The sequence below is a fragment of the Podarcis muralis genome, chromosome 7 (assembly GCF_964188315.1).
Source record: "Podarcis muralis chromosome 7, rPodMur119.hap1.1, whole genome shotgun sequence".
Taxonomy (NCBI): Eukaryota; Metazoa; Chordata; class Lepidosauria; order Squamata; family Lacertidae; genus Podarcis; species Podarcis muralis.
This window is the reverse complement of record NC_135661.1, coordinates 76795083-76822279: the sequence shown is the minus strand read 5'-3', so window position 1 is coordinate 76822279 and position 27197 is coordinate 76795083. Positions and strand designations below refer to the sequence as shown.

Sequence of the window (27197 nt, the reverse complement as noted above, 5' to 3'; positions counted from 1 at the left end):
ATATAGTCGGGACCATTCAGTGCCTAAACCAATACCGCTCACATTCTGTAATCAATAAATTTGTGGCCAAAATTTTGCCCAATAACATTAACCTAATATCCATGCCCTTGTTTGAGTTATTTCTCAACAAAAGGGTGGCTGCGGGGTCTTGACATGCAATTCCTGGCAGCTCACCAGCACACAGCTCTGTTCAAATGGCTGATTTCTGAGAAAGCGAAACCTAAAATGGGTGGCTCTGTTTCCTCTTCATTGTAAACCATTTGGAGAACAAAAACAAACCGAAATCTCTCCAGCCAGACTAGCAGAAGCTAAGCACGCACAGGAAGACTAGTTTGGTGCAGCCAATTCTGTCCAAAGCAGTAAAGCAGCAGTAGTGGAAAAATCTGAGAGTTTGTGACAATGATGAATCCAGAAAACTAAACCCTATTTCCCGGGACAATTTTGATGAAAAAAAGAGATTTTTAGAATGCAAACTACTTGTCTTTTCATTCAAAGGGAGATTCAGCAGTCTTTAGATGGGCAATAAAAGGTCCTGCTGATCAGGTTGTAAAATAAAACTCAAACACCATTAGCCATATGACTTAATATTGAATCCATAGGGTGTTTAAAAACAGCAGCAGCAGCAAAAGCAACAACAACAACAACTGTGTTTTTCCTCTTGCATCCAGCGCTTGCAAAAAATGGGGCTATGTGTGAGCAGGTACTCACAGCCATACAGAACAGGATTTAACAGCTGATAATTGCGAGATTAAATCCTGCTGCTTTCACTGCCTGCACCCATTCCTTGCTGTCTTAGCCAACACCTGGAGCCTAGAATCAAACGCCATGCACCTGCCCATCAGCTGATGACAGGTGTTTGGCAGGTAGATGTGGTTTAGAAAATTTTGTGGTCACAGGCCAAATTAGACTCCTTAATGGGCCAAGATTGAAATAAGAGCTCCTCTGTTTACTCAGCTTGCCTCCTGATTGAATAATGATGGGAAGGCAGGTGTCGCAAAAGTAGTCACGTTGCATTAACATGCTTTAGCACCCACTGCCACACTTTGTGGACAGGGGCATAGGAAGGGGGTGTGGTGGAGGCAGTCCAACCCGGGTGTCATCCCAGAGGGGGTGTGTGTGACAAAATCCCCCCCCCCGGCAGATTGCGCCGCTGCACCGCAATTGGCCCATTCCACCTATCGCTCCTCCCATACGTCATCACACCCCCCAGGGGAGCTGGGCCCCTAGGAGTTGGTCCCTATGTATGCCCCTTTCCCAGCATGGGAGCCTAGCCAAGCATTGCCGAGTCATATCCTGAATCTAGCAGGATCTCATGGTGAGATCTGGATCCCTCCCTGTGCCTTGCGCAATTTCTCCCTGGGCAGGAATCTCCGAGTGGTGCGACCACATAAGGGTTAAGGGGAGTGAGAGAGCTGGGCTCTCTAGAGCAGTCCGGAAAAGGCCCCTCTCTCTGTCTATCCTCCTCATCTCATCTCCTCTCTATGCTTGTCTTGGGAGGCCACTGGGGTGGTGAGTCTTTGGGATGAAGGGGAGGCTCTAGGGTGATTGGGGTTGCAGAGGAGACTGTTGGGGGGCTGAGAGATGAATGAATGGGGGGGAGGGAAGCAAAGGGACCCAAGGCCTCTCAGCACCCCCCTGGAACGCTCACCCTGCCCCCGTGGGCGGCTAGCCCTGCCCCAGGAGCCAGAGCACCTAGCTCCACCACTGTTTGTAAAGCTAGCTCCTTTTGGAGAGCATGGGTTGGTATCGCCAGTCCTTGGTTTCAGGTTTGGCTGGAAAGATGAAGAAGGACTTCTCAAACCAAGGAAAATTTCATTCAGCATGAAAGTTTATTAATAGGTAAAGGTAAAGGGACCCCTGACCATTAGGTCCAGTCATGGCCGACTCTGGGGTTACAGCTCTCATCTCGCTTTATTGGCTGAGGGAGCCGGTGTACAGCTTCCGGGTCATGTGGCCAGCATGAATGAGCCGCTTCTGGCGAACCAGAGCAGCGCACGGAAATGCCGTTTACCTTCCCACCAGAGCGGTACCTATTTATCTACTTGCACTTTGACGTGCTTTCGAACTGCTAGGTGGGCATGAGCAGGGACCAAGCAACGGGAGCTCACCCTGTCACAGGGATTCAAACCACCGACCTTCTGATTGGCAAGCCCTAGGCTCTGTGGTTTAACCCACAGTGCCACCCACGTCCCTAAGTTTATTAATACATGCTCGTAATACATAGCACACACATAAATACTCTCTAAATCTAGTCCTATACAGAAAACAAGAGGCTTGGGTAGAATTGAGGAGTGTCAGATGATAACATAAATAACCTAAGCTGAACCCAACGTACCTATCACGTATCTGACTGGGTACTAAGGAATGATGGGAAATCCCCCAGAGCCATCTCTGAGGGCGGATCATCCCAACAGGTCCCCCACCTCTGCAGAGGGGGAAAGGTGCTGAAAGCCTAAATCTCAACAGGAAGTGATCTGACCAGGACAAGGGACTGATGGCACTATGCCCCACTTTCAGACCACGCTCTTCTTGCCCAGTTGAGAAAACAAGGTCCAGAGAGCGGCCTGCCACATGGGTTGGGCTGTTGACATGTTGGGACAGCCCCATGGTTGTCATGGCAGCTATGAGGTCCTAAGCCACCCCAGAGCTGGTCACCTTGGCATGGATGCTGAAGTCTCCCAAAACCAGCCATCTATGACTCCTCAACACCCCCTCTGAGAGCCAGTGTGGTGTAGTGGTTAAGAGCAATAGACTCGTAATCTGGGGAACTGGGTTCGCATCTCTGCTCCTCCACATGCAGCTGCTGGGTGACCTTGGGCCAGTCACACTTCTTTGAAGTCTCTCAGCCCCACTCACCTCACAGAGTGTTTGTTGTGGGGGAGGAAGGGAAGGGAGAATGTTAGCGGCTTTGAGACTCCTTTGGGTAGTGATAAAGCGTGATATCAAATCCAAACTCTTCTTCTCTGAGAGGTTCTTTTGGGTCAGGCAAGGAAACTGCTGGGCAGCGAGACAGGTAGTAAGGATATCAAACGCCTATTACAATAGACCTATTACAATAGTTTGGGGTAGTTTGTTGTTGTCTGAAAGAATGTGGAAATCCTTACTTTATGAATTTCAAACTTTTAACTATGTTTTAAAACAATTTCTAGCCCCTGTGGAAACATGTTGGTGCAGGCAACTCTCCCCAGCCACCTAACCCAGAATGTCTCCCTTTGAGAGATGACCCTCCTCTGCAAAGCAAGGGAGACACATTTCCTTTACTTGGTGGAACTTAATTGAGCACTACAGAAAATAAGATAAATGAGGTTAATAACAAAAAAACATCATAAAAGTTACCATTACCAATTTAAAATATTGTTAAGGCTGAGAAACCTTGACTAAATCTTAACTAAATTATAATTGCCTGAATCAGCAAGGCTAGAATTGGACAGGAAGCAAAATATTATATGGGTCAAATGAAAGAGGGGGGTGCTCAAAGGAATGGATATTTATTCCCAAATTCTCCTTTGAAGGAGGTATTTTTTCCTAAGCTTTCTCCATTATCGAAGAAAAGCAAGATTACATTCCACAAAATCTGCAACCTCAGAAAGGAAAAAGCTATATGCCCCAAATACCTACACTTCAACTTCTACAGTAATTTTGATTATTGCCTACTATTATCTAACAAAATAATTTTAGCAACATCTAATAAAACTACATCAAAATCAAAGAATTCTCTTTCTTAAAGTCCTGTCTGGGTAGAAATTACACAGAAAGGTTTCGATAGCATGTTACATCAATATGACAAATGTGTCTAGTTTACATCGGAGTATATTTTAAAAGTATCAGTTAAAAATAGCATTCACTGTGGACACGACATGTTTATTTTATTTTTAAAAAAAAAAATTTAAAACATACATTTCATACAATCCTTAAAAGTGTTCAAACATACTTACACTCAATCCCACAGATAATTCCTTTTCCCATCACCATCCACCACCCCTCACCCCACCTTTGTGTTGGACTTCCAATCTACTCAATTGCAATTTCTTTCCACTTCTATTACTTTCTTTCACACACCTTTAACCTAATTTCATACTTCTTTTTCTACTACACATCTTATTTAGTATTTATTATATGTCTGATATTTATTAAGACTTTAGCAGTTACAAAAAAAGAAGAATAACAGTAAAACAATACTTCAAAGATAAAAACACAAAAAGACTAAAAAGACTAAAAAGAACCATACAGCAAAATAGTAAAAGGCAAAAGAAAAGGGGGGGGGGGCAAAACCATTTAAAAACAAAAATATTTTTTAAAAAACACATCCAATATTTATATCCTTATCTTTCATTTACTTATTTCATCGACTTCCTCACACCTCCCTTTTTTGTATTCTAATTCAATTTAGCTATTTCAGCAAATCCTTTCCATCTTTCTCAATATATTCTGTCATTTAATTATCTTATTTATATATTCTGTCATTTAATTATCTTAACTTATTTTAACCTTATCTTACCATAAAAAAAACCTTAAGACTTAAAACTTATTTATACTTATCTCCTTATAGCATTTCTACTAAAGCCAAATAGTTTCATTCCAACATTTTTCTTACACTCATTAACTTTACAATTTTTCTTTAAATGAATTTTTTAAACTTTCTTCCAATCTTCATCCACCGTCTCTTCTTCCTGGTCTCGAGTTCTGTCAGTCCTTTCTGACAATTCCCTCTGGTCCATCAACCTGGTGATCTTTTATCCAAGGCTCTTAACTCTTTTCCATGTCCCTTCTGCAGATCTTCTTCATATTTGTCTGCTGATCTTATTATTAATTTCATTCCTTTATCACTAAGGAGCAGATCTCGGGCACTCCAACCTTACGATGACTTTAGCCCTTCTCAACAGGTCAGCCCATTCTTCATAATCAGCACTTAAGTCCAAAAGTAATTTCAAGGCATGCTTCAATGTCCCTCCAAAGTTAACGACCCCCACAACTCTGGTCTCTCCCTGGTCCAAAAGCAAGTCCCAAAGGTCAGAACATCCCTGCATGGATGAATCTATCCAGCTTCCCCTCACCAATCCAGCCAGGACTCCATCTCTCCAGATGTTGCTCACTCGAGGTTCGGACATCAGGAACAACAGCTGATATTCCTGCAAGGCCACAACTTTCTCCATTTTTGTTACTTGGGGTTCAACGACAACCTCTTCCTTTATCTTCTCCTCAACTTGCCCTGTCGGTACAAATTCCTGGATCAATTCCTGAGGGGTTTCTATATATGTGTTCGCTGTTTGTCCAAAGTTGTCAGTTGCAATAATCATCAAATCCATCTTTGCATGAAGCTGCTCCAACAAGACACTTGTCCTGCACAAGGCAGACACTATGGCTTCCTGTGTTGACATTCTTATCCAAGGTCAGTGTCAATTTCTCATGTTCTTTTATCTCTACAGCTGTAGAGTTTCCCAGGTCCACTCCAACAGCAATTTTAAAGGATCCCTCTAGGGGAAACAATTTCTATTTGTATCTGTCCTTTTAGAAACAGAACCAGCAACAAAATTACCTTCATTTTTCAACTATTTTGTTCCTTTTAAGTGCAAAAGGAAACATTGGAATCCATATGTTTCACTTACTTGTCTATCTGTCAACATACAGTTACAGATAGGTAGCCGTGTTGGTCTGCCTTAGTCAAAACAAAAAAATTCCTTCCAGTAGCACCTTAGAGACCAACTAAGTTAGTTCTTGGTATGAGCTTTCATGTGCATGCACACTTCTTCAGGTCTGAAGAAGTGTGCATGCACACGAAAGCTCATACCAAGAACTAACTTAGTTGGTCTCTAAGGTGCTACTGGAAGGAATTTTTTTGTTTTGTCAACATACATTTATTCACGGTCAATGAACTTTCCCAAAACGTCTATCTTCTTGACAGCCCGTTCCCAGATTTGAGACGATAGAAATTTTTCTTTCTTTACTCTCTCTCCTGCAGGCTTAGACTTTATAAAATCTCCCCCCCCCTTCTCCTGCTTCCTAGGAGGGTTTAGAAATTTTAACCGATGGAAATTTAGTCCTTTATAAGAAACTTTTCAGGCTTTAGCTTACGATGTCTTTGCTTCAAACTATTTACAAAAGCGGAAGGCGGACTTCCTGTTTAGACCTTCCCGCTTCAATGCCAAATTACAAATTTTAATAGTCCAATTTTCCGTTCCGTTCTACTCACGGGTACTTGTTTAGATTCCAATCATCCACAGGAAAAAAGTCAGCACTCTCCGGCAACAGCAATGCGGCTTCACTCCATGAAAAGAGCAGTCAATTCGAAGCACCGCGCCACTCACCCCACGTCGCTCCGGGTCCCCGAAACCGGGTTTCCCCGTAAGTAGGGGAGGCGCAAAAGGTGCCAGCCGAATCCCAAGTCCACAGGCTTCTCCCGCCTGTGGTTTTTATTGGTTCTCCTCTTCGCCGTAGCTGTCAGACCCTGATTTTCATGGAGCGGATTCCTCCTGCGCAGAGGAAATCCGCCATTGTCGGTGGCACTAACCCGGAAGTCCCTTATTTAGTATTTATTATCCATCTTAATAAAAGGACTTTACAAAAATTGTTGCTTTTTTTAAAAGCTTGATTGTGTCGTATTGTGGTAAGGCAAATCAGCTATAGGGTCTGCTCCATTGTCTCTAGAACCAGCCAAAATGGGTAAGAAAAGGGGTGCCAAAGTGGGAAGACTTGCCATAGCAGCAGCAGCAGCAGCAGGTCCTATAACCCCACCTTGGGTTGCACCATGTCTTATGCCAGTTCTACTTGGCCCTGAGATGCTCTGCCTCACACTCTTCCAGTCCTAGGGCTTTCTTTTGAACCCTTTCAGCATCCTCAGCTAGATTATTCAGGAAGCTTGACATCATCCCATAAGTGGTGGCAAAAGACACCCCTGCCGTGTCTCAGTTCTCCAAAGGACCACAGACCCTGGGTGCATGCCAGGAACCCCACAGCCTCTTGCCACTGCTCGGCAGAGAGAGAGGGAGGTCTTCTAACTTTGCTTCAGAAGCATGCCATTTGCACCCCTCAGAATGCTTTTGTCCCACTGCCTAGTCTTGTGTGGCTCACAATGTACCTTTCCACTGATCAGCCATCTTGTAGGTGGGAGAAGGGGAGGTTCCAGATAGTTTGCCTAGTTTCATGGACAAAGGGGGATGGACGGTGTGGGGGGCTTCAGATAACTGTTAACCTCTGCTGTCTAGCCTCCTTTTAAACACTCTCAGATGCTCCCCAGTCAACTCATCAGCACAGAAGGGGTTTGCAGGCAGTTTGAAACTTTCCCTCCCCATCCCATGATTCTGGTGATAATCCCTCTCCCCCCAGTGCTGCTGTTAACCTTAGGGGAGAAGCTCAAGAGCAGCAGGAGTTCAAACATCATTGGGATCACAAGCCTGCCAGCTGAGCAAGGAGAAAGCAGGCTGGGATTGGAAGGACTTTGAAGGACCTCTCTTAAGACTTACTTGCTCCTCGAGATCCTTGACAAACAGTTGTTTGAGGATAGGATAGTTTGTCTTCTCACTTCAGCTGCTCACACTCTCTCCTGTTAGTGCTGAAAGGGTTCCCTAAGCAGAACAAAGTATCTCTGCACATGCTAATGAAATCCTTTCACTGCCCCAACCCCCATCTTTTTAAGGTCTATGCAGAGAGTGGGTTGGAAGAAAGAGCTTGACACACTTCAGATATGAGGCAGAACCTTGCTGTCATTGCATTCTTATATTAATAAGTCTGTGCCCAGTGCGCATCTGATGTACTGCAGATGCACGTCTGGTTGTGCAACCATGGAAGTCACATGCCCCTGATCAGCCGAATTCTCCTCATAGCGCTGCTCTGCTCCCCCAGCCTGCCATTTACACCCCAGCCTAAGGATTTTATCCAACATTACTCATGCTCAGAGCACACCAATGAATGCAACTTATTAACTAGAAGGTTTTTTAAAAAAAATCTAGGAAATTTCTAGGAAACATCTAGGAATATTTCCTTTGCAAATATTCTACACTGCAGTAGTAGGAAGGCTGGGCTCTAATCAGCCCTCTTTCTTCAATGCCACGCTGCTTAAGTGCAGACAACTCAGCTGCTGCTGAGACTGGCACAGAGGCAACAACAGCAGAGGTGAAGGATTGCCCACATGGGATGCATCCACAGGTGATCCTTTGGGACTTCCCAGAAAAGGCAGCATCCCCGCTGGCAAACGGGCTGCTTGGAGCTCCCTCTGGCCAGGAATGCGGCTTCGGCTAGTTCTTGCGATCTTATCTCATCCTCGCTGGTTACCTTCGCTTTCTTTTTTGCTTTTAGAAGTGTGACGATCAGGAGGGAGAAAGGGTATAAAAGAGAGGCACACAATGAGAGAAAGCGCGAGAAACCTCGAAGCAAAGACAACTGAGCTTGGCTGCAAAAAATCGATCCGGCAGGAGGTAAGGAGTTGAACTTTTTTCCTCGATCTAGAATGATTTCCATTTCTTTTTGAGCTTGTTTGCGTTAAAGGAGACTCCGAGCTCCTTGCTTGGTGGGGGTGGCAGAAACAATTGCTGTTGCTGTTGTTGTTTACCTTTTACCTTTTTATTGTTATTTTTCACCTTTTTATTGTTATTATGTTAACCATTACATTATAGCTATTGTGATTATATCATATATCATATCATATCATATTATTAACAATAATATTATTGTTAACAATGATGTTCGAGAAGGCTGCCCTTCTTCCCCGCGGCAAACATGCCATCACCAGGCAGCAAGCAGAGCTCGTGCTAAGGGTATCGTCGTCGTCGTCCCCCCCCCACGAGTTTAATAAAAGGCGTCTGTTAGCATTGCAATGCAGTTCATGACCCCACCCGGTTTGTCAGAGCGGGGAATGGGGTGCAGAACAGAGGAATACAGCAACTTCTATTCTCCATGCCCTGAGTGCTGACGAGGCAGAGACGATCGGGGCAGCCCCTTAGTGCAGAAGCAAAGCATAAGAGTTTTAAGTAACTGCCCTGAAGCCAATGCCACCCTTTCACGTGTTAATTCAACATATCCCTCTGCAGACACCCCCCCAGTCCCTACAAGAAAGCAGCAGGAACAGGGCTGTGTCCCAGCACTTGCTGATGTGTAAAAATGGTATCTGTGCACCACTTCTGATTAGAAAAAACTGCATGGCAAGGGTTTGAGGCAGGGCAGGGCAGAAGATGCTGGAGCTTCTCTTGGTTCTGGGTAGGTGCTGCCTGATGAGCCCGGATAGCTCAGTTGGTTAGACCATGGTGCTGATAACACCAAGGTTGCAGGTTCGATCCCTGTATGGACCAGCTGCATATTCCTGCATTGCAGGGGGTTGGACTAGATGATCCTCAGGGTCCCTTCCAACTCTACAGTTCTATGATTCTGTGATTTTCTCATAGCTCTTTTTTCCTATAGCTGTATTTCATTTATTTATTTATTTATTTATTCATTAATTATACGTATATTTATTTATTTATTTATTCATTAATTATACGTATATAGCTTTCAGGACAAGATAATGTTGCTGATAATGGGTTGTCTTCAACTAACATTTACACAGAGTAGACCTATTAAAATGGATTAAAATTAATGGATCTTAGGCATGGTTATTAATTTCAGTGAGTCATCGCTGAGTAAATTGCTCAATGTGGGTATTTCCCCCAGTATTGAGCATTGCCCTTTAAGAATATTTCTGGGCTCTTTCTGCATCACTTATTTCAACCATCTGGCTCCTGTTTTTCACCTGACCCTTGATGACATTTTTAAGAACATTCTTCTTTTTATTGGTGACTTTTGTAAAGGTGGCAGGGCAAGACTTGGCCAGAATATACGAGGGATATGCACAGTGCATTGACTTATTTATTTATGAAGTGTTTTATCCAAAGTTTTATCCAAAAAAAGGGAATCTTTAGTGGGGTGTAAATGCTTCCTTTAGACACATCTCTAGAGGAATGAATAATTTGAGTTCAAAAAAAGATCCACATCCCACATAAACACGTTTTAAGAGTTTTGTGTGAATGCATGCACATATAGATTTTTGTGAGATTGACAATAGGCACAATTCTTCACTTTATTGAAATACTACCAACTGCTGCTCAAACAACCCATGGTCTTAGAGATATATTCTATGTAAATTGATTTCCCCCCATAAACCATGGATTGTAAATATGTCCATAAAAGTGTGTTGAAGGCTATCATTTAACTATTATAGTTTTCTTCTCTTTCTCAGATAAACTGAGCCACAAGGAATCACTGTCATGGATCCTGCTGTAACAACAGAAATAACAGAAAAACAATATGTTGAAACAACAGAAACCATAAAAATAGACCTTGCTCAAGTGAAGTCTGCTTTTAAGAGAAAAACATTTGAAGCTGTTTCAGCTGAAGCTAAAGAGGAGTCAAATTTATTAAATAATGTCACGTTGGAAATTGCCATCACAGGAAGATCTGGTGCCGGGAAATCATCTTTCGTCAATGCCCTGCGAGGAATGAAAGATGATGCAGAGGGTGCAGCTCTGACTGGGGTGACAGAAACAACAATGGTGCCAGAAGAATATACACACCCCGCATTCCCCAAAGTCAAAATTTGGGATCTACCAGGAATTGGAACAAATGAATTTAATGCAGAGGAATACTTAAAGAAGGTCAATTTCAGCAAGTATGATTTTTTCATCATCATCGCCTCAGGGCGCTTCACTAAACAGGAAACCAAATTGGCTCTTGAGATCCGTAAAAATAAGAAGAAATTCTACTATGTGCGCAGCAAAGTGGATATCGATATAGAAAACTACAGGCGGTCCAAACACATCTATGAGGGGGACATCCATGAGATGATGCTGTGTGAGGAGAAGACTCTTGACATCATACGGAAAGATAGCTATGAGAAATTGAAGGAGTTAGGTGAGTCTTCTCCAAGGGTCTTTCTAATATCGAATTGGAATTTCAGCAAGTATGATTTCCCCCTGCTTCAAGAGACCTTTGAAAAGGAACAGGATGAAATCAAGAGAGATGTTTTAATTATGTCTCTTCCAATTTTAACAAAAGATAGCATTAAAAAGAAAAAGGCTGCTATGGAGAGTCTGATATGGAAAAAAGCCATGGTGAGTTGTTCTGTTGGGTTGATTCCTCTCCCATTCCTCTCCCTTGGTTGTGACATTGCCATTGTGGCTGTGACAATGAGGGATATCTGCAAAGTTTTTGGGTTGGATGAAGATTCCCTCAATATACTAGCAAATCGTGTGGGGAAACCTGTTGAGGAGTTGAAATCTGCTATTGAACATACCCCAAGCACCGGTATGATCACAACAGAATTTGTCATGGATATCTTGAAGAGGTCAGCAATGTGGGGAGCAATCACAGTGGTAGAGCTGGTTCTGGATTTCATACCTGTGTTGGGGTCTCTCTATGGTGGGGGCAGTTCTTTTGCTACCACATTCTACTTGCTGAAGAATTTCCTGGAAAACGCTGTGAAAGATGCAGAGAAAGTTCTGGCAAAGGCTGCTGAGCCCAAGAAATGCAAGTAAACAGCCAATACATCTACCTGGGAAGAGACATCCAGGTACAACATCATTATCTCCTCTTTCTACCACAGCACCAACCAATTGCTTTCTTCACAAGTTCGTCTTCTGGTTTTCCAACATGGCATCCTAGCATGCTCCCTTTATTACTTTTCAGCTCAGCACTCGTAGGGTTGCCATATTTCAAAAAGTGAAAATGTGGAGACAAAAGTTGTTGAGCTTTTCGCTTATGGGGGGGGGCAAAGTTATAGAGATGGGGAGGGCAAAGTTGATGAGCTTTTTTTGCCAAAATCTCCCCAAAACAAAAGAAGTTCTTGAGCTATTTTAAAGGAAATCTCAAAAAATCAACACTTCTGACATTTCACAAACATTTTTACCAATTTTCAAGAATTCTGCTTGGACACTACTTCCAACGGACGAATCCCAGACATAAGGCAGCCCTATTGTAACAATGCTTAATCAGTAGCCTGCCTGGGCAATTTTCGTCCAGTTTAGAGGTTTCTTATAGCCTACCTGCCAGTGTTAAAGTGATGGATGTCTTCCCCTCCGACTTGGAGCAAATTTGCAGCAGCAAAACATAAAGAATGGAGAAAAGAAGAGAAGAGAAATGGCTTCAGAGAGTTCTGTTGCTGATACGCTTAAGTAAATTGTGATGCAGAATTAATATCTGAAGGATAAATTAACAAAGGTGAATCTTAAAATTACAGCCCTGGATCAAAAAGTTACTGATCTTAATGAGGAGATATCAAAATCTGAAGCAGTTGAAATTAAACAAGATCTAACACAGATATCGTCTTGGGTGGGATCCTGCGAGACATGCTTATCCATGCAAAAATATACTATATAGTTTTGTAGCCTTAAGTATATTTTATGGTTATTTCGTTATTTCTGCTTTTAAAAATGTTTTAATGTACTCTCTTCCTCCTTTGATTGCTATTATTTACTTTTGCCTTATTTACTTAATCTCAATAAAATTATAAATTTTAAAATTTTAAGAAATGTTTTTTTTCTGAATCCTCCCTACTGCAATTATTTCCCCAACTGTTCCAATTTTTGTTTTAAAAAATCATTTAATCCAGGCATGGGAAAGCTGTAGGCAACAGTCCAAATTTAGGTGTCCTAACCTGAACCACAAGCCTGTTTTCTCTCAGCCTCCTTATTGTAATGATTAATCTTTTCTTCACCAGCTGGGTGAGTAGGGGAAGCCTGGAAATAAGCATACACAAACCCACAAATTTCCTTGTATTTTAGGATGCTATGAAACAGAGAAAGACTGGTTCATCTTCAACATAGTTGGAGGAGAGGGAGTTTTGGGTGTCCTCCTGCTACAAATAACTCCAGATAGGTGTTTCTTATTCTTTCTTTTTGTTTTGTTTTGTTTTGTTTTTGAGGGATATGTGCTTTTTATTTTTTATTTTTTTGTTTCTTGGTTTTTGAGGGGGAAACCCCATTTTTTTTAATAAATACTCTAAAGCATTTAGAAAGTGGTAATGAATTTGAAGATGAGCCAGAAATCATTCTTCGTTTTGCCCCAACATCAACTTAATTCATGTTCAGTTTACCCAGCAATTATGGGAACTACTTTCACATGTAGTTCAGATGTTTTTCAAAGTAATTCAGTGCACATTGAACTTGTTCATTCCAAGCACTAGCCAATTGTTTTTGAGATTGTTATAGTCCATACGTGATTTTACCAGCTGCTGAGATAAAAATCCAAGTTTTTCCAGCTGTCGGAGGTGGTTCCACTGACAGCTACTAGCAGCTACACTAAGAAATGGCTTTGCATTGGCTATGCATCAAGTTGGGAGTCAGCAACACCAGCTCTTAGTTGTGGAATGAGTTCAGCCCTCCTCAGAATGCAACTTTTCTGTAAAGCCTTACAGTCTTAAAGCCATGGAGGTTGAAATGTTCCCCCACTGGTTGCCAACACAAATAAACAGACAAAGTAATATAGTTTTTATTGACAAATAGCAAAACACATTCAAACTCACTAGGTTACCAAGTACCTGTGCATTAAGTACTCTGTACTCTCTCTGCTTATATCTGCGTTTTGGGTTCCAGACAACTCTAACCAAATAAAGCTCTGTGTCCCCATTCATTATAATGAGGAATCAAATAATCCCCTTTTGGCCAAAGTGGGTGAAATTTGCAGGCATAGGAGACCCTACAAATTGGATTAAGCCTGGATTAAAATACAGGGGCTCTTTGTGGAGGAAGTTAAGTGGGTTTACTTTCCTCCATACTTATTTGATATTTTCATGGGTGGGAGGTTATTTCTGATCTTAAAATAATTAAGAGGTGTCTGAATTTTGTGAATTTTTGCTTATACATTTTTAAAAAGAACTTTGCAGCTTCACCCTGGCCTTTCTAGTGCTAAGCCTTACAGGCCACTGATAAACCTAAAGTGAGAGGCAGTCTGGAGCACTGCCTGCAGAGTTCTTGGTTTTGTTGTTTGTTTGTTTCCTTGTTCATTAAAGCAGAGCAACATAGGAATCTAAGAAAAGGAAGGGTTCCCTACCTGGAATAAAGGTCTCTCTTAAAAATATAATCCTCCATTGGCATGTTTTATCCTCAGCTCTTTAGTACTCTGTTGGCAATGTTATGAATGCTTGTCTTGCGAAATGCTAGGTGGTTCTTTTAAACTGAGATTCAGAGGCAATACAAAACACAAGTGAGTGAGAAGATTTAAGATTTTATTCTAAACAGCAAGCAATATCTACATTACTAAGCAAGCACTTCAATCTGCCCTTGGAAGTCCTCAAAAAGTGGCAAAGCGTCTCCCAGGTAGCCTTAGGTTTGCACGGCCCTGTGATTGATCAGTCCAAGCACAAACTTCTCAGACTCTGCCCAACACCATCTGATTTACAACACTGCTTTGGCTTTCTGAATAGCTGAGAGCAAACTGCAAGGGACTTAAGTTCCATGTTGAAGTTTCTGTGGTGCTGAGAATGGAACTTCATGAGGAGAATTATGGCAACTGAGAAAGAGACTTGAGACAATATGGCAGCAGGGGCTCTAGAACCAAGTGTAGCTAGAAAAAAATTCAGTTTATTTAAGAACATGTTTCACTTGGGCTGTGCATCAGATCCAGCCCAATCCAATTAATGAATTGGACTGGGCCAATTTGTATCAGCATAGGGTTGGGTCAGATTATGTTGAAGCAATCCCAGATTGCACCAGATCAGGCCAGCCAACCCATCTCACTCACTATTCCATATTTAATAACAATTTATATATTTGTAATCACAACAACATAGGAACCTACCCAGACCATGAGATTATCTTCCGAGACCCTCCTTCGTGTGCCTCCTCCTCAAGAGATTTGGAGTGTGGCAACATGAGAACGGGCCTCCTCTGCAGTGGCTCCCCGTCTGTGGAATGCTCTCCCCAGGGAAGTTTGCCTGGCGCCTTCATTACACACCTTTAGGTGCCAGGCAAAAACATTCCTTTTCAACCAGGTCTTTGGCTGGTCCAATTTACATCCTTTGCCCTTTTAAAATGTCTTTTTTTCAGGTGGGTATTATTCTGTTGTTTTATTTTTATTTTATATCTTGTGGTTTTATATCTTGAATTTATTCTGTGAAATGCCCTGAGACCCCCAAGTATAGGGTGGTATATAAATTCAATCCACAACAACCACAATGCCAAACACCTTCCAAAATGACTCCGAGCAACAACAACAATGACAGCAATTTTATTATTTGTACCCTGCCCATCTGACTGGGCACCTTCCAGCATATATGAAACAGCCCCTAGGAGTTGGCTGCCATGCAAGGGAGTCTCTCAAACCTGAATCTCATGGAGCGGTGAAAGAAGGCAGCTCCAGTATACAGCTGGACAAGAGGGAAGGAAACATGGTGTCTACCTCAGTAATGAGCTCATGGAAACAAGCTCTGGAAATTTGGAGTTGCCATGCTGAGAGCATTTTAATGCTCAGTTACATTCGTAAAAGCAAGCAATGCAAAACACTGGGAGAGAGCTAATGTCTCTGCAGTGGCCCCCTGCTGAATAGGAGGAGCTGCTCGTATCCCCCCTCCCCTGGGGAGAAAATGCTGGGGGGGGGCACACTAGGGGGTCTCATGGGGTTTGCACTTGCCCAGCATGCTTCAGAGCAGGCCCCTCCCCCTGTGAAAGCCTCTGATAACCACTTTAACCACAGAGTTAGGAGTCTACATGTGTTTCCCCTCCAAATATCACATTTCAGGGGCAACCCCTCCCCCCAAAATTGATGGGCATTGCCCTTGTCCTTGTGAGAAAGTAGCAGGAACATGGCTGCTGCTGGGCTTGGAGACGGAGAGGGAGCCAAGCAGCAGAGGTAACAGGACTGTGTGCTGGGGTGCCAACTTAAAATATGGGGGGAGGCAGGTAAGCCCTGCCTCACCTCATAGATCACAAGATGTGGAGCAGCCCCCTTCCAATACAATATTTCCATATCTTGGCCCCTGGGAGCTGGCTCCTATAACTGTGCGCAAGTCATTCTCGTGCTCCCCAGCTCCTCTCCCTCTTTCACCCATCGCGGCTCAGCTTTGCACACCAAAATGGTGCCCAGGCACTTCTGATTAAAGAGGCTGCTAAATCACTTTTGAGATTTGTACTTCTGTGAAGGGAATAGGGGCCTCCTAACAACTCTCAGCACCTTTAACGAACTACCATACCTAGAATTCTTTGGGGAAAGCCATAACTGTGGTATCCTAGGCATAGGGCTCCTGCTTTTACCCCACACCATCCCATATCCCTGTGGGGTTTCTTCAGTTTTTCTGCCCTTTGGAGCCAGCCATGTGGGGATCACACTGCATCAAAACTCAGGAGAAATGGGGTGATATGATACAAAGACTCCAGCCAATTTGTTCTTTTGACTGTTGGGGGAAATTTCATTGCATTCTCCTCCTCTGCTTTCAGGCTGGAGAAATTTCTGCTTCCTTTTGCTCTCTGTCATGACCCAGCACAGTCCAAGAAATTATTTACAAGGGGGAGGAACTAGGGCGAACTCATTTAGGTTTCCTTTTCTCAGAAATCACCTGTTTGAGCATAGCTGTGTGCTGGTCAAGGGTGGGGGGGGAGGAAAACTTGGAAACAGGATGTAATTTCTGCTCCAAGATAACAAAAAGCTGCAGCTCCCTTTCCCTTCCTAAGATTAAGCAGAATAAATAAATAATCGGCAACAGAGTCGGAGGGTGGGGGTGGCGAAGAGCTCCAGCTCCTCAGGCTGCAGGAAGCTGGAGGACCATCTGGGGGAAGGGAAGGCGAGTCTCTCTGCGTGAGGCTGCAGAAACCCTTGAAGGAACCTGTGCCCAGTGCCCCCCTGCGTTATGTCCCCCTAAGGCTGAAGGTGTCAGATAAGACACAGGCTTTGCTGTCAGTCTAGGATCACTCTGAGGGGAGTTTGGTGTCCTTCCTGCCTGCCTGGTTTGCAAAGCCAGCTCGTCATGCGGGCTCTAAAGCCTGCAGAATATTAGAACTTTTCTAAAAAATAAACTATTTTTTCCTCATGTGCAATTTTGTAATTCGAAGCCATTTGAGGCCCTACCCTCCGGAGCAGAAGAAAACAAGATTATTCCCTGTTCTGTGTGACAACCCTTGAGATATTTGAAGATGGCCATCATATCTCCTCTCAATCTCCTCTTTTCTGGGATACACATACCCAGCTCCTTCAAGCATTCCTCATGAGGCTTGTTTTCCAAAGCTTTGATTGGTCGCCCTCCTCTGTACAAGTTCCAGCTTGTCAATATCCTTCTTCTGGAGGATATGAGGAGCTTCCAGCTTCAACATCACTGTCTGCATCATGTTTTCTCCTCACCCAAGCGAATGACTTGCACACCTTCCCAGCTGGGTGCAACCTTCCAGAGCAGATTTTAGAGGACATGAGGGGGAGATGAGATGAAAAAGAGGACAGGGACTCCTGCCCCATTAACATTTGTGTAGAAGGGGGAATGACAGCAAGTATTTCCCTCAGCGTAGGGGGAGATCTCCTGAGGGAAGTGGGCAAATTTATTATTTTCAGTTTCTCTCAGTTTCTCATTTTTCCAATATTTAAGTTTATCTCTTCCCATCTCCATATCAGCTGGCTATTTCCTTTTTATAAAGTTCTCGTGAAAATTCATCAGGACTTCTATTGATGATGATGATGATGATGATGATGATGATTATCTTCCCCAAAAGGCAGTGTACAAAATGCAATGAACACAGCTGAAAAGTAGTTGAAAACTGAGATTTCACCCCTTCCATATCCAAGAATCTGCTGATGTTCTCTGCTGATTCTCCAGAGAGGAGGGGGCGGTTTCTGTTCTCTACTTATTTCGCTCCAGCCTCACATCAAAGAGAGAGAGAGACTGAGTGTTAGAGAGAGATCGTGTGTATAGATAAGGTTGCTGCTAAGAGCAGCTGCAGACAGTGCAGTTCAGCATTTTCGCTTAGACCTCATTTAGCTCTGTACATAGTTGTGTATTATAGTTGTAGATAGAATAAAAGAAGATATTCTACAGAGCTGCTCTCCGAGTCGTTTATGCTCTGCTATACTCTGCTGTACTCTTCTGTATGACGACTGTCTTCTTGTTGGAGTGAATCTGGTGATCACAACTCTAAGTTGTGAGTCCACAGCACTTTGACCAGTTCCTGTGCAGAAGCAGGTCTCTGGAAGTACTACCCAGCTCGCCTAGCCCAGTCGGGGCTGAAGTGTATGAGTCCAGTTGGTGCCACTGGCTCAAGAGCGATGCTGACAGAAAAAAACATAAATACGTTATCAACCAATGCTAAATCGACACTCATGGCAGCAACCTATTCATCCACTTGGGAAAACTTGTCAGAAGGAAAACATCTTCAGTTGTTTCCAGAAATTGCGGTTAGCAGGTTCCTGTTGTATCTCTGCAGGAATGCTATTCCACAGAACAGGGGAAGTCACACTCAAAGCCCTGCTCTGAATTACAGAAGATCTACCCAAGTATCAGGAGTGAGTGGCAGATTTTATCCTGCCTGCATGATTGCCCTCATTTGCACTGGTTAATAGGGGCCAGAGAGTACACAAAGCTTTGTTACCATCGAGCTTAGATACCACCTTTCTTGTGATGGGTTTTTAAAGCAATAAATACATCATGGTACAAATGTTGCCACTGTTACATCAACGAGATCATGAGCTGCAAGCATCCACGCTATGAAGAAAGCACGATGGAACAACACTGTTTACTTCACAGCATTTATGTCCTGCTTAATTGCAATAAACCTCAAAGCAGCTGAGACAAGCGATAGGACCCGTTCTGCTTCTTTGCAGGTGCCAGAACATTTCGCGCTGCCCCTGAAATTTCTACTGTCCTTTGCAAAGACTCCAATCTACACTGCAGTAGGAGGAGAGTCAGGCTCTGGAAAGTCATAGGATCGTAGAATTGCTGATCTGGAAGGGATTCCAAGGGTCATCTAGAATCAACCCCCTGAAATCAGGGCCATGTGGGGCTTACGTGCAGAAAACGCGGGAGCTGCTGAGACGGGCACAGAGGCAACTACCGCAGAGGTAAAGGGTTAACCATCTCGGATGCTTCAAGTTTCACGAGTGAGCCTTTGGGACCTTCCCTTTTAAAGGCAGCTGCACTGCTGTCAATCAGGCTGTTTGGAGCTCCCTCTGGCGGGGAATACGGCTCTGGCTACGCGTTGCAATCTCGTCCTCGCTCGTACTTTCGCTTTCTTCTTTGCTTTTTGTAGTGCGACGGCCGGGAGGGAGAAGGAATAAAAGCGAGAGAGAGAAAGAGAGTTGGACGGAGAAAAGCCTAAGAGACCAGAAAGCAAAGTCTCCGAAGAGGGAACTGAGCTTTACTGCAAAAAAATCCGGACTGGCAGCAGGTAAGGAGGTGAGCATTTCTCCTGGGGCTCTGATGATTTCCGTGGTTTATGTTTTTTTCTGAGCGTGTCTGCGTTAAAGGAGACTCTGAGCTCATTGCTAGGCGGGGGGCGGCAGAATCGTTTATTTTTACTCTTGATGATGTTGGAGAAGGCTGCCCTTCTTCCCCGCTGCAAAGGGAATAAATAACATGCCATCACCAGGGAGCAAGCAAGTAATGAATTCTTGCACCGAAAATTTATTGTTTCTAAATAAAAGGTTTCAGCAAAGAAAATGACATTTTGATGTGACTTGACAGTACACAGACATAAAACCATATCATACTGATTTGTTCCACAATGATAACTTTCTGGTCTCAGAGCCGGAGGTGTTGGAGATCGTATACTCTCTCTCTCTCTCTCCCTCTCTCTCTCCCTCTCTCTCTCTCTCAAACCAAACACACACACATATCCCACAGCCTATTTCCCTTGCCCCCCCCCCAAACCTGGCGACGCTAGATCTCTCCACTGGTGCACACAGCCCTCCCTTCCAGGCTGCTCTTTGCTCGCATACCCAGCACACACCTCGAGAGAGAGACCTCAGTCATTAGCCCCTCCCGCTCGTTTCCCGACTCTTCCCTCACCTTGGACGCCAGGATCAGAAGGAAAAGAGCTCTCATCCCATTCTCTCTTTCCCTGAAGGGAAGATGGTCGGGAGGGGGAGGGTAAGAAACGACCAGTTTCGGGACAACTTTCCAGTCCGGACCCTGCTCTGCACTTCGCCCCCCCCTTGTTTGTTTAGAGGGTTTTTTACCCCCTCACTTTCCTCTTGCAACTCCCCCCCTTTCCTCTTTCAGCAACCCCCACACCAAATCTCAGCAGCCCTCCAGGTGACTTCTTCGGAGGGGAGAGAGAGAAGGGGGGAATAAAGGTTTGCTGAAGTGTTAAGAGGCAAGGAATTTGTGTCTGGTCCTTCCACAGGTTGGGGAGAAGGAGGGGGGAGGCTGTCCCCAATCTGAGAACACACACCATCCCATTGGAAAGCTGGTAATGTGCACCTTGGGGGAGGGGGGAAGTGGGTGGGGAATTCAGACACATTAGACGTATGTGGTTATTAATTAAATCAGTGGTTTTCAACCAATGTGCTGTGGCACCCTGGGGTGCCTTGAATGATGGTCAGGGGAGCCGTGGGTAACACTGGCCACCTTCCCTCTTCCTTCCTTCCTTCCCTCCCTCCTCCAAAGGCTTGAACAGCTGTTTGTTGCAGCAGCCCTGGCTACAAGCTCCGGAGACAAATGGTGCCTCTGGGGCTGGCCAGGGGGTGCTAGTTTCCAGGAGCTGAAAGGGGCCTCAGAGTAAGCAGGCAAGTGGCAAGGGAGCCCAGCCAGCCAGACCACCAGCCCTTGCTGTTGGGAATGGACAGACAAGTCCCATGCCCCTGTGGGGAGTGTGAGGAGGCACCTCTATTGAGGGCAGGAAGGGCAACTCAGAGACCAGGGGTGGCATCAGCAGCTGCCCAGAGGACTCCCAAGGAAAGGAGAGCAGGCTGAGGGAAGACTTAACAAGGAGGGGGGTTGCTAGAAAAAGGGTGAGAGGCTGCCAGCTCTGCAGGCAAGGGGTGACATAGCTGGGCTCCTGAGCTCCACAGGTGTGCTGCAGGTACTTGGTCAAAGGAGCTGTGAACACAAAAAGGTTGAAAACCTCTGACTTAAATGACAAGCAGGGGCAGAATTTACATACACAGTCTAAAGGAAGATGCGCTCTTAAAACATACCGTATTTTTCGCACCATAGGGCGCACCGGACCATAGGGCGCACCCAATTTTTTGGGGGGGAAATAAAGGGGAAAAAATTATTTCCCCCCCAGGCGCGGGGCTGGGGCGGGGGAAGCTCGAGCTTACCCCGACCCCAGCCCCCAAACAGGCAGCTCTCCGCAAGCAGCGGGAGCGCTCCCGCTGCTTGCGGAGAGGTCCGCGAAGCCTGAACGCGCTGAGCTCAGCGCGCCCAGGCTGCGGCATGCAGGCAACTCTCCGCAAGCAGCGGGAGCCCAGCGCTGGGCTCCCGCTGCTTGCGGAGAGGTGTGCGAAGCCTGGAGAGCGTGAGGGGTCGGTGCGCACCGACCCCTCTCACTCTCCAGGCTTCAGCGAAAGCCTGCATTCGCACCATAGGACGCACACACATTTCCCCTTCTTCAACCACTTCTTCCTTTTGACCAGACCCTCCTATTCTGCACCTTAAGGCTGGTAACTCTTTGTTGCATCTTTCTAAAAACATGTGCTCTGCTCCTGTGTCCTGGGCTGGCTGGATGCAGAGGAGTGGTGGGAGGCAGCAGTTGGGGAACCCCCAGGGGAAGAAGTCTCAGAGCCAGGGGATTGGGGGTTGGATGAGGATGAGCGGTCAGAGGGAGAAGAGAGAGCAGACTGGGAGGAGGAGGAGATGTCAGAAGCTGAAGATGCAACAGGGTTTAGTGAGCAGGAAGAGTCTGTGGCAGAGAGCAGTCCAGAATCAGAGGCAGAAGTGGAGGGGGGTCAAGAGGCAGAGTAGAGACAGAGAATCTCCCCCTTGTGGTGCAACCAGTTTCCGTCCCCCCTGGTCTCCTAAGATATGGAGAGGATTGAAGAGGGCAGAGCAATGAGAGACAAGACAAAGAAACCTCAGGTTGCTGCGGAAGAAGGAGCCTTAGAGAGCAGTGGATGGGGGGGACCTACAGTCCTTGCTAACGCTTCATTGGAGAAAGAGTTGCTGTGTTCACTCAGCCTGCACTGTTTGGTTTTCTTTGAGTAAAGAGTTAACTTCACTGACAACGGGTGTTTTATTGTTCGCCAACTCCAGCTCCTGACGTCCCATGACTTTTGGGCACTTTATCCTTGCGCTCACTTCTGAATTATGGAATGTGATGGGATTCATACCTTCTACCTATAAAGCTTTGTTGCTTGGCAACTGATAATAATATTGGCGACATTGAAAATTTTACAGAGGGCATGCCACTGATGAATGCTTCTAGTTAGGCCAGTCGCTTAACATTTTCCTGCTTCCTTTCTCTACAGCGCACTGAGATCCACAATGGTGGAAGACTTCGAGGTAGCCATCTCTCAGGGCCAATTGGCAGGCGCTGTGTCGCATGTGCTGGCAAAACCACTGCCCTTTTTCAACAGCACTCCGCTCCACATTGCCGTAGTAGGAGAGCCCGGTTCTGGGAAGTCCTCCTTCATCAATGCCATGCTGGGTCTTCGTGCCGATGACCCGCGTGCCGCTGGGACTGGCATACAGATGACGACTGTGCAAGTCAAGGATTACCCACACCCGACACTTCCACAAGTGATCCTTTGGGACCACCCTGGAAGGGGAATGGCAACTTTTGGGGAGGAAAAATTTGAAAAGAAGGATGATTTGAATCACTTTGATTTCTTCATCATCGTCGGCTCCCAGCGCTTCCGCTCCACCCATTCTGACCTGGTCCGTGAGATCCAAGATATGGGCAAGAGCTTCTACTTTGTGCGCACCAAAGCAGACCTGGACCTGTCGGCCGCCAAGAGGCAACAGCCATCTGACTACAATGAGAAGAAGGTCCTCTTGCACATCCAGGAGGACTGCAAAGAGTGCTTGGTAAAAGAAGGAGTGAGGGACCCACAAGTCTTCATCGTCTCCAACTGGGAAGCCGACTGCTTTGACTTCCCCTTCCTGCAGGAAACGCTGAAGAACGATCTCCTGCGGCTGAAGAGGCAAGCCTTTCTGCTCCGCTTCCCTAGCATCTGCCTGCCTATCTTAGAGAAAAAGAAAACCGCTGTGAAGGAGAAGATTTGGACCAAAAGGCTTGTTTTGCTGGTCGCTCTTGGAAGCCCAGTTCCCTTCCTTCTCCCCATATTTCTGTTTAGTAAGTTCCGCTCCTGGTGCTTCCTAGACTTTGGCCTGGACAATCCATCCCTTGCAGCTCTGGCGCAGTGTGTTGGAAAGACAAGGACAGCCCTTAAAGCAGCAATGAAGTCCCTGGGAATCTTCTCTGCCATTTTATGGGTGCTGCCAGACTTGGTGGGACTGTCCGTGATAGCTTATGAATATCACCGCTGGGAGCATTTCCCCATCTTTGGCTGCCTTCTGTCCGGAGGGATTTCGCTTCTTCGCACCTACTTCATGCTGCAGAAATGCATATCGGGTGCTGCTGATGACACCCAGAGGGTTTTGTACAAAGCTCTTGAGGCAGAGGGGAAAAAGTCCATTTAGCAGCAAGCAGATGTGCCATGATGACTAAGTGCTTGATATATAGTATCTGGTGAATTATACGTTTCCATTTTTAAAACAACCACCACCAAAAGACATTAAAATAATAATAATCAGATGATCAGGTTTTTTATTTTAATAATTCCATAAATCTTAGGCGTCTCATTTTTTAAAAAAAAGCCTAAGTGTAATAATCTGAATGCCAGCATAATACTCGTTCAGTTACTTTTTAAAATTACTCTCTCTATCCAATGTATAAGAATTAAGACCAATACCAAAAAGAGACTTTGGGACAAATGGACCTTTTCCTATTCATAATTCTTTCAGTCCATTAATGAATTGCTCTGTATATGATGTCAGACTAGAAAAAACTAGTGACCTATGTGAACCTGCTTGCAAGGATGGTCTCAAGTTATAATTTATGCAGGCTGCAGCATTCACTTTCTCTCCATCTCTCTCTCTCTCTCTCTCTCTCTCTCTCTCTCTCTCTCTCTCTCTCTCTATATATATATATATATATATGCTGCATTTGAACAGGAGTTAGCTCTGTATCCCAAGTCCCATGCAACATCTATTCCAGAATTTTCTTTCCCTCATACAAACTCAAACTGAAGGAGGGCATTCAGCTAGACAGGAGCCTCCACATTGGTGAAATAGAAAGTTGAGGTAATTTTAATCTGTTCTAGTATTTTAACTCTTGCATATCTTAAAGCACGACTGTAATTGTTTCCTGGTTTTATTGTTTTTGCAAACCACTTTGAGGTTTTATTAGAATCAAGTGCTGTATAAGTTTTCATGAAATAAACTAATTGGTTAAATTAATCTCCTTGCTACTGCCAGGAGATTTGTGTTATAATCAACACTGCTTTCACATGGTCACTCTAATTATTTTAGAAATGTTCAGGAAAATCCGAATGTACGGCAGCCCATGTTGGTAGTGTAGCTTTTTGGGGGAGAAAAAAACCATACACTTTTGTATCTGGGTTTTCTCCTTTTGAAATATGGCCAAACTGACTAATCAGCTTTCAGTTTTCCATGAAAGTCTCAGAAATGAAAAATATTGTGAATTATCTAGACCCCCCCCCTCCTTCTTTGGCGATCACTTATAGCCGAGTAAGATTGTCTTCCATAAACACGGTTTTAACGGTGAGTCCCTGTCTGTGGAGGCCAATTCTGGATCCACACGTCCTTCCACAGTGGGGACATAGGTTTCCGGATGAGAGTTGATCACGGTGTAGATTTGCCAAGCGTGCCTTCCTCCTAGCATGTTTCTCCCTTGCGTCCTGAGTTTGAGTGTCTTTAAATCCCATGACACCTTTGGTAAAGGCTGTTCTCCAACTGGAACGTTCACAGGCCAGTGTTTCCCAGTTGTCAGTGTTTATACTACATTTTTTTAGACTTGCCTTGAGACAACATGTCATTGACACAGTAATAATGCATGAGTGGGGTGTTTATAGTGGGCCATCCAGATACCATTCCACTCTATTAATAGTTTTGCAACACTTCCCCAATGTCACTCAGTTACTGACATCTGGAAGGTCGCTCTTGCTCTGTAGTGTGACAAAAGTGGGCAACACACCCACCCACGAACATTTGTGTTACTAAAAGTTGCAGGGCTTTAGCAGGAAACTATGGAGTCCATGCCTATTGCAAATGAAGCAGGATAACCATCCCAAAACATTTGCAGATGCAAAGGGCATTGAAAGTGGGATCACGTATAATCACCCCGATATGAGCTCAGATATGAATGCTCAATAAAAAGGACATCTGGAAGTTCCCTACAGCCTTCCTCAAACTGATGCCTTCGAGATGCTTTGGGCTTCATTGGCCATGCTGGCTAGAGCTGATGGGAGTTGTAGTCCAAAACCTCTGAAGCATTACTTGCTTTGGGAAGGCTGAGGTGAGATACTACTATACCATGGGATTAGGACAGAACTAAACCACCCATGTAGGGACACTGGTGGCGCTGTGGGTTAAACCACAGTGCCTAGGACTTGTCGATCAGAAGGTCAGCAGTTTGAATCCCCGTGATGGGGTGAGCTCCTGTTGCTCGGTCCCAGCTCCTGCCAACCTATCAGTTCGAAAGTATGTCAAAGTGCAAGTAGATAAATAGGTACCGCTCCAGCGGGAAGGTAAACAGTGTTTCCATGCGTTGCTGTGGTTCGCCAGAAGCGGCTTAGTCATCATACTGGCCACATGACCTGGAAGCTGTACGTCGGCTCCCTCGGCCAATAAAGCGAGATGAGCGCAGCAACCCCCCCAGAGTCGGTCACGACTGGACCTAATGGTCAGGGGTCCCTTTACCTTGTTAAACCACCCCACCCACAATTTACCACTCTATTCGTGGTTGGCAATGGGGAGTTTCAACCATTTGTTTCATTGTGGGGGGTCAAAATAATGCAACCTGTTTCAGTGAGGGAATGGCATTTCATGTGGCATTCACTCCCTAACTCTTCAGCCCTGGCCTTCACACAAATTCATTTAGGTCTGGATAGATCAGGCCCATAGATCAATGTTAGTGCTACCCCCAGCATGATGAAATTTGAAAGACTGGCTGCTTGAGCAGGGGGCTCCACAAAGCCACCCAACCTCTATTTTATCTTCAGGAAGGCTTGTTCCATGTTCTGTCACCGGGTGTTGCCATTTTCTTGGTCTAGCCCAACAGGGCCAGCTCTACTATTAGCCAGTGTGAAGCAGCTGCCTCAGATAGAGGATGCTGAGAGTGTGCGTACTGGAGGAAGCTCAGTGGTGGGGGCTATCTCTAACCATTGCCCTTGAGGATCCCCGCTAGCCACTCTCCTCTTTTAAGATGCCACGAGACCTTTTTCATACCCTCCATATTTCTCCGGTGAAAACAGGGATGTCCCATTCCACAATGATAATTTTACTATTTTTAGCCCCACACATTTTACTGGGTTGCCCCAGCCACTCTGGGCAGCTACCAACAAATATAATAATAAAACATTAAACATTTTAAAATAACTTCCCCATATAAGATTGCCTCAGGGGTCAAATAAATCCAGACCCTCCAACATTTCTCCAGTGAAAATAGGGACATCCTAAGAAAAAGTGGGACGTTCCAGCATCAAATCAGAAACCAGGACGGCTTCTCTAAATCAGGGATGTCCTTGGAAAATAGGAACACTTGGAGGGTCTGCCTTTGCTGTTTTTGCTTCAACAAACTGACATGGCTACCCCTTTGGAAACAGCCTGCCTAAGTTCCCTAAGGTCATTTCCCTCACGTGAGGAGAGGACAGGGCTCCATTGCCAGTGTTCTGAAGTCATTCAATGGCTGATCCAGTTGCTTTCTGCCCATGGAATGGAGGGAGGGGCAGCAGTCATCTTGCCCTTCATCTCAGGCAACAAAAAGACTTGGGTTGATTCTTCCTCAGAGAATAGATGTCGGGGATTGTGAATGTGGCGCAGACAGGGGGCCAGGAGGCTGACCCAGGAAAGGGAGCCACTGGTTTATGGGGCTGGGAGCCACCCGGCAGGCAGCAGCCAGACCAGGCAGAGGAGGAAGAAGAAGAGTTAGGGCAGGATGAGGTGGAGGAAGAAGGGGTGGGCCAGTTGACTCCCCGCCTTCCCCTGCTCCGCCATCTCCTAGTACCAGGAGGGGCTTGAAGAGGAGTGAGCAGCAGCGGCTTCCATGCAGAAGTCGCCCTGTGGGAGCTGCTGTCAGTGT

General features: G+C 45.1%; 3 protein-coding genes across 4 annotated transcripts in view; 2 read left to right on the top strand and 1 right to left on the bottom strand.

Moving 5' to 3' along the window:
• LOC114603433 (uncharacterized) overlaps nucleotides 1-27197 on the bottom strand; it is a 124715-nt gene that overhangs the window by 15324 nt on the left and 82194 nt on the right. The window lies entirely within an intron of this gene.
• Nucleotides 7865-12360, top strand: LOC114603437 (interferon-inducible GTPase 5-like). Its single transcript, XM_077932546.1, has 3 exons — nucleotides 7865-8142; nucleotides 8293-8411; nucleotides 10205-12360. The coding sequence occupies exon 3, from the start codon at nucleotides 10233-10235 to the stop codon at nucleotides 11496-11498; it is 1266 nt and encodes a 421-aa protein (XP_077788672.1). The 5' UTR covers nucleotides 7865-8142; nucleotides 8293-8411; nucleotides 10205-10232; the 3' UTR covers nucleotides 11499-12360.
• On the top strand, nucleotides 19146-23630 carry LOC144328572 (interferon-inducible GTPase 5-like). 2 transcript variants are annotated; one of them, XM_077932563.1, is made up of 2 exons: nucleotides 19146-19319; nucleotides 22342-23630. In XM_077932563.1, exon 2 carries the CDS (start codon nucleotides 22358-22360, stop codon nucleotides 23513-23515), a length of 1158 nt encoding a protein of 385 aa, XP_077788689.1. In that variant the 5' UTR covers nucleotides 19146-19319; nucleotides 22342-22357; the 3' UTR covers nucleotides 23516-23630. The 2 variants fall into 2 exon arrangements, with proteins under 2 accessions (XP_077788689.1, XP_077788688.1); XM_077932562.1 differs by having other exon boundaries at nucleotides 19146-19327.